The sequence below is a fragment of the Scomber scombrus genome, chromosome 16 (genome assembly GCF_963691925.1).
Source record: "Scomber scombrus chromosome 16, fScoSco1.1, whole genome shotgun sequence".
In the NCBI taxonomy this organism is placed as follows: domain Eukaryota; kingdom Metazoa; phylum Chordata; class Actinopteri; order Scombriformes; family Scombridae; genus Scomber; species Scomber scombrus.
The window spans coordinates 2,738,425-2,745,918 of NC_084985.1; the positions used below are offsets into that span (position 1 = coordinate 2,738,425).

Here is a 7,494-nt window from a genome sequence, read left to right on the forward strand (position 1 = left end):
AAGCTTTTATGAAGTCTTCTTTAAGGTCTGTGTGGCTTTAAGTCAGGCCATGTTTACGTCTTTACGATGCGTGTGGTGAGACTTTGACTGCAGGTCAGAGGGAGGAGGGTTTGAGGTCGCTCTCAAATGACTTTCATATTAAAATAACTTTCACTCATCCATGAAGACGGAGCTTTATACCTCCATCAGGTTTGTGCATGCATTAAGAGGTTTAGGTTCTTTTTTGTGGACCCAGCATCAAATTTCTGCTTTTAATCCATTTTGAGAGAATATATTAGAGGATTATGGTAAAAATGTCTAAGTGGTGTAACCATAAAAACTTTGTACCAAATAATTCAACTTGCTTAAAAACAGTAAATGAAGGAAGGGAGGAAGGATGGATGGAAGAAGGAAGAAGGAAGAAAGGAAGGAAGGGAGAAGGAAGGATAGGAGGGAGAGAGAAAGGAAGAAGGAAGGAAGGGGAGGGAAGATGGAAGGGAGAAGAGGAAGGGAGAAAGAATGAAGGAAAGGTGAGAGGAAGGAATAAGGAAGGAAAGGAGGTAGGAAGAAAGGAGGGAAGGAAGGAAGGAAAGAAAGGAGGACAGAGGATAGAAGGAAGGTAATGGGGTAGGAAAGAAGGACAGAAGGAAGGAAGAAAGGGGGATTGAGGAAGGAAAGAAGGAAGGAAGGAGGGAAAGAAAGAACAAGGGAGGAAGGAAGGACAGAAGGAAGGGAGGAAAGAAGGAACAGTCAAAACGGACGGGGTAAATCTGACCCGGGAGGACAACACGAAGAAAAAAATCTAATATAACAAGACTTATTGTAACTCTCTATATAAAACATCTGCATTCATCTTATGTACCAATCTCCTCGGTTTTGGCTTCTTTTTGGCCGTTGCAGAGGAAGTTTGATTTGTTTTTCTACTTGTGGAAATGTCTGGAGCCCTTTCTGCTTATCTACACAGACATCCGACATCTCCGTGAATGTGATATTATTCTACAGATACTAACATTTGAAAACTTTAGAGACTTAACTCTAAACTTTTTAATTTCCCATCTAACTCACTCCTGTGCTAACCCTAAAGCAACAGGCGGGACTCTCTCTCTCTCTCCCTCTCTTTCTCTCTCTCTCTCTCTCTGTCTCTCTCTCTCTCTGGTCTCTCTCTCTGTCTCTCTCGCTCATCTGTCTCTCTCTTTCTGGTCTCTTTCTCTCTCTCTGTATCTCTCTCTCCCTCCCTCCCTCTCTCGCTCTCTTTCTCTCTCTGTCTCTCTCGCTCTCTGTCTCTCTCTTTCTGTCTCTTTCTCTCTCTCTGTCTCTCTCCCTCCCTCCCTCTCTCGCTCTCTTTCTCTCTCTGTCTCTCTCTCTCCCTCCCTCCCACCCTCTCTCTCTCTCTCTCCTCCCCTCCTCTCTCTCCCTCTTTCTCTGTCTCTCTCTCCCTCTCTTCCTCTCTCTCTCTTTCTCTCTTTCTCTCTCTGTCTCCCCCCCACCCCTCCCCTCTCTCTCTCTCCCCCCCCACCCCCCCCCCCCCCTCTCTCTCTCTGCTGCTGCATTGTCTTTATTCTGACCCTCGGTATAATTGAGGTGAAGCAATAGTCGCTACAATCAGACAATCAGAGTTTTGGTGTAAAAAAAGAAAGAAAAACATATCAGTGATTCAGAGCAGGAAGCGTTGGGAGCCGCTGGGACTGAATCAGATTCTCTGGCTGAATTACAAAAGAGAAAGAGTGACTTTGCAGCTCCTCTGAGAGGGAAAGAGAGAGGGATCGAGGGTGAGTGATGTAATGAGGTTGTGTCGACTTTATAATTAAAAACGTGGAGTCCAATAAACCCCTGGTTCAAAACTCCCGTGTGTGTGAGAGCGTGAAATCAAAACTCTTGACTGCTGACCTTTGACCCCTGATCACTGCAGCTGTGTTGCAGCCAGAGTTTGTGATGTTATCGAGGCTCCACGTTGTTGTTTCTGCTGCTGATATCAAATGAACTTTAATTGAATACATGAGAGAGTCAGATACTACTGATGATAAATGATTCTCTCTCAGGCTCAACAGACATCTTTTCATTTTAACTTTTAAATTTAATAGCTTTCAAACTTGTGTGGGCAGCGAAAGGAGCACTTTTAAATCTTTTTATTATTATTATTATTATATTATTAGTGTAGAATTAGAGAACAATAACATCCAATGATATAACTTTATCCCTCCTGTTGTGCTCGAGTCAAGGAAGGATGGAAAGATGGATGTAAGGAAGGAACGAAGGAACGAAGGAAGGAAGGAAGGAAGAAAAGGAGGGACGAAGGAAGGGAGGAAAGAAGGAAGGATGGAGGGAAGGAAGGAGGGAAGGAAGGAAGGAAGAAAAGGAGGGACGAAAGAAGGGAGGAAAGAAGGGATGGAGGAAGGAAGGAAAGATGGAAGGATGGAAGGAAGAAGGAAGGAAAGGAGGGAGGAAGGAATGTAGGGAGGAAGCAGGTCAGGAAGGAAAGGAGGACAGGAAGGAAGGAAGGAACAGTCCAAAACAGACGGGGTCAATTTGACCCGGGATGACGACACAAACATTAAACTTATCTTCCAAAATGTGTGTAAGAGGCTATGAACCAAACACAGCAACTGGTAGTGTCCCATGTGTCCTAATGTTTCTTTTCTTTCTCCCTCCCTCCTTCCTCTCATCTCAGTACCGCTGACTCCAGCGATCAACCTGCGTTTCTCAGACGTAGACCACAGCTCCTCCCGGCTCACCTGGGAATCTCCTTCAAGTAAAGTCATCAACTTCCGCGTCATGTACGTCAAGACCAACGGAGTCCAGACCAATGAGGTGAGAGGAGGCTGACACACTTGCACCATGATGTCATAATGTTCCCAAAGAGTCTCAACATGAATCTGAGGCGTCACCAGAGGAATAAATAATATGTTGATTGTATTCACTTCACCAAGATGCGTGTCATCTCGTTTACTCATTTACACTGTAATGTACTTTTGCGACCACTAGGTGGCAAAAAAAAAGAAAAGAAAAAATTGTATGAAAACCAGGTGGGGAGTTCCGGTCCTCTGAAATGAGGCCAACAGGGAAGTAACTTAAAACTGCATTCTATCAAAAGGCCACCAGGGGGCGACCGTTTTGGTGTCAAAAGGACTTCCGTCTCTATACAAGTCAATGGAGAATTCACCAACTTCTCACTTGATTTCTAACCTCAGTAAACGTTTTCTAAATGTGTTTATGGTCTCAATCGCTAGTTTAAAGCCTTCTTCAATGCAGTATGATGTTCATTTGGGACATTTTGGCCTCCCTGATTTTATATGTGACGATAAAGCAGGGTATGCATTAGGGCGTGGCTACGTCGTGATTGACAGGTTGATTGGTTCACAGGTTCAGGAGGGCGCCTCATGCTCCTCCTGATGCCCATATAAGTACAATCCATGTTTTTATTTTTCCCAGCATGCACCTGAAATTTTCAATATGGCGCTGCTCAGATCCGAAACTATTGGCCTCCGAGCAGCAGTCCATAAACCAATGGGTGACGTCACTGATGTTACGTCCATTTCTTATATACAGTCTATGGTAGATGTGCTACAATGTTTGTCCATTGAGGCTGTTCTGGGTCAAATTATCTCTGTATCTATTGACATGTGTTTTAGTGAAATGAATAGTTAATAGTTTTAATAAGATAGTAGTTATGAGGATTTCTTTTTATGATGTAGCAGTGAAGACTGATGGCTCTAATGGTTATACAATAAACCCCACAGCTCCATAAAGTTCTGCTCATTTTACCTTTACATAAAATAACATTTCAATCATTATTGCTATGTTATATTTTCATGTCTTAGGTAAAATAGGACATGATATTGTGTGATAGGAGCTGTTTTTTCTCCAATAATGAGTGTGATATCTGAACACCAACCAGACCTCAATGTAAACCTCATCATCAGGAAGAATTAAAAACATACAGCACATCTTCATTATATTGTCTTGTGTCTGCAGGTTGATGTCGGCCGTGTGACGAACTGGCAGCTGAAGAACTTGACGTCTCTGACGGAGTACACGGTCGGAGTGTTTGCCGTCTACAATGAGGGACAAGCCGAGCCTGTGACCGAAAGCTTCACCACACGTAGGAATTAATACCAACATTATTATTATTAGTGTGCATGTATTCTGATAATATACATAACAATACATTAATGGCTGCAACAAATGATTTAACATTAAGATATTTTGTTATATAGTCATTAATAAATTAGCCCGACTGATACTGGACTTTAGGGACTGATGCTGATATTAGGGAGTAAAACAGGAGGTTGTGATAATTTGCAGTTTATATATTTTGTTGTCTAAAATGACATCAGTGCACTGAAACAGTAAACTACACTGAGAATTTAATCATTATAAATAACTAAAATTAAAGAAAACATAGAACATACAAAAAAATGACACAACTCATTTTAAACTTGAATTAAGAAAGGATCAAATATAGATAAGATGCTTCCTATATAACTTTAAAAAATGCATATATATTAGCACATATACACTGATACCAATATATCTGTGACATGCCAATATTATCCAATAATCTTTATACACAGTATAATGAAAGCACTTTTTTTGCAGTGATTCCTCAAATGTGCTTATTAAACACTTGTGACAAAGAAACTGTATGTATGAAGCTGTGATATTTTAACTATAAACTTTATTGTATAAAATTGAAACAGTAAACCACACTGTGTGTAGGAGCCTAAATTTATATTTGCTCCTGTTTACATGTGTTTGGGCTGCAGACACATTGACTGACACATTATGAGTTTCCTCTTATTTAACCCGTTCACTTAGGTGGCGGTGGGGGTTTTGGACAAAGGTAGTTAGCAAAGCTCCCATATGTTCTGTTAACCATCATCACATTATTCACAGTCGGATCAATAAACATTAAAACATCATCTGGACTTCAGTTAGAGTAATAAGAGCCTACTAACTCTGTCCGCTGCCTCTTTTACTATCATAATAAAAAAACACAGAGCCAAAAACAGCATATTTACATATTTATATTAAACTAAAATCAAGAAAGATTCAAATATAGCTAAGATGCTGCATATATAGCTTTAAAAAATAAAGAAATCTATATATATCAGCACATATCTGACAACATATACGCCAAGACCGATAATACCAGCTGACTGATATATCGGTCGGGCTCTAGTTGTTCCCACATCTATAACTCTCTGTGTGTGTGTGTGTGTGTGTGTATGTGTGTGTGTGTAGAAACCGTCCCGGACCCGTTGGACATGAAGAGCAGTGACTTCTCCACCGACAGCTTCAGGGTGACATGGCGACATCCGGCCTCCGATGTTCTGATGTACCGACTCACCTGGACCCCGACCGAAGGAGGAGACAGCGAGGAGGTCTGTGTGTGTGTGTGTGTGTGTGTGTGTGTGTGTGTGTGTGTGTGTGTGTGTGTGTGTGTGTGTGTGTGTGTGTGTGTGTGTGTGTGTGTGTGTGTGTGTGTGTGTGTGTGTGTGTGGTGTGGAAGGAATAGATTAGTTAATGAGTGTGTAATAGTAGTAATTAGTTTATTGGGATCATTTACAATGTTAAACATAAGTTGGTTTATAGCTTATTTCTATCTGCCGTCCTTCAGTAGATTAATATTAACCTTCCTGTCGTCCTCCCGGGTCAAACTGACCCCGTCTGTTTTGACTGTTCCTTCTTTCCTCCCTTCCTCCCTCCTTCTCTCTTTCTGTCCTTCCCTCCTTCCTTCCTTTTTTCCTCCCTTCCTTCCTTCCGTCTGTCCTTCCTTCCTCCCTCCTTCTCTCTTTCTGTCCTTCCCTCCTTCCTTCCTTTTTTCCTCCCTTCCTTCCTTCCGTCTGTCCTTCCTTCCTCCCTCCTTCTCTCTTTCTTTCCTTCCCTCCTCCCTCCCTCCTACCTTCCTTCCTCCTTTCCTTCCTTCCTTCCTTCCTTCCTTCCTTCCTTCCTTCCTTCCTTCCATCCTTCCTTCCTTCCTTCTTCCTTCCTTCTTCCCCTCCCTCCTTTCCTTCCTTCTTCCTCCCTTCCTTCCTTCCTTCCTTCCGTCCTTCCTCCCTCCTTTCCTCCTTCTTCACCCTTCCTTTCCTCCTTCTTCTTCCCTTCCTCCCTCCTTTCCTTCCTTCTTCCTCCCTTCCATCCTTCCTCCCTCCCTTCCTTCCTTCTTCCTCCTTCCCTTCCTTCTTCTCCCTTCCTTCTTCCTCCCTTCCTTTCCTTCCTTCTTCTTCCCTTCTTCCCTCCTTTCCTTCCTTCTTCCTCCCTTCCATCCTTCCTCCCTCCCTTCCTTCCTTCTTCCTCCTTCCCTTCCTTCCTCCTTTCCTTCCTTCTCCTCCCTTCCTCCCTTCCTCCCTCCCTTCCTTCCTTCTTCCTCCCTTCCATCATTCCTTACTTCTTCCTCCCTTCCTCCCTCCTTTCCTTCCTTCCTTCCTTTCCTTCCTTCTCCCTCCCTTCCTCCCTTGACTGGAGGACAACAGGAGGGTTAAAACATATAAAAGAACAATAACAAGAAGTAACAGAATAATACTTTATATATATTACATCATGGTTTTCAGTTTTACTTTAATTGAGTTATTTGGAGTTTTATAGGCGAACAAACCTGAAAGCAGTAAGATCATAAGACCATAAAGCTGCTGCAACATTATTTATTATTTATTATTCTTACTTTATAATAAAACTAAAAACTAAATATATTAAAACTCAACTTTAAACATCAAAATCAGTGAAGGTCCTCACAACTACAGCAAAGCAATCATGTGTTATTTTCTTTCTTTGTCTCTTTTTTTAATATTATTGTGTAAAAACTGAGCTGCTTTTTATCTCAAATCTGATAAATTTAAATCAGATGATTCAATTAAGATATAAAATGAAGCGGAGGTGAACTTAAAAGAGAGATGAGAGATGTGTCAGTATCTTCTCACACTATGAACCTCAGAGATTATCTCACAGATGATGATAATCCCTCCAAAAAAACAAGATGTGGTGTGTTTATCAGTTTCTCCTCTTATTGGATCATCAGTTTTATTTAGTTATTCTTTTTCTTTGGTCTGAATGTTGATATTTCTGCCTCTCTAACTTGGTTTTCCTGCTGCTGTATAACATTAAAAATACACTTTAGGTGTTTTTAGCTGCAAAATGAATGACAATAAATCTAAAATCAGATTGTTTATACCTTTTTCTACTATTTCTGATATGCATTTCATTAGGTTAGTGTTTATTCTCCTCCATGATATTTGGTACTTTATGAAAAACTATACAGTGAAAATGAGTGTTATGCATATGTATATTTATTTATTTATTTATTTATTTATTTATTTATTATTAAAGTAGAATCAGAGTCGTGTTTTGTAATTTAAAACGAGCTTCAGCACCTGAACCTGTAAATTAAGGGAGGAAGAAGGGAGGAAAGGAGGGAGGGAGGGAGGAAGGAAGGAAGAAGGAAGGGAGGAAGGATGAAGGAAGGAAGGGAAGAAGAAGGAAGGAAGGAAGACAGAAGGAAAGGAGGGAGGAAGGAAGGAA

The 7,494-nt window shown here is 41.2% G+C and overlaps 1 protein-coding gene across 1 annotated transcript in view; it reads left to right on the plus strand.

Annotated features, from left to right (window-relative positions):
* LOC133996800 (collagen alpha-1(XIV) chain-like) overlaps positions 1-7,494 on the plus strand; it is a 204,443-nt gene that overhangs the window by 99,793 nt on the left and 97,156 nt on the right. The window contains 3 exon segments of the mRNA XM_062436384.1: positions 2,648-2,787; positions 3,952-4,078; positions 5,221-5,364. Of these exon segments, the coding sequence (XP_062292368.1) occupies positions 2,648-2,787; positions 3,952-4,078; positions 5,221-5,364 (411 nt within the window).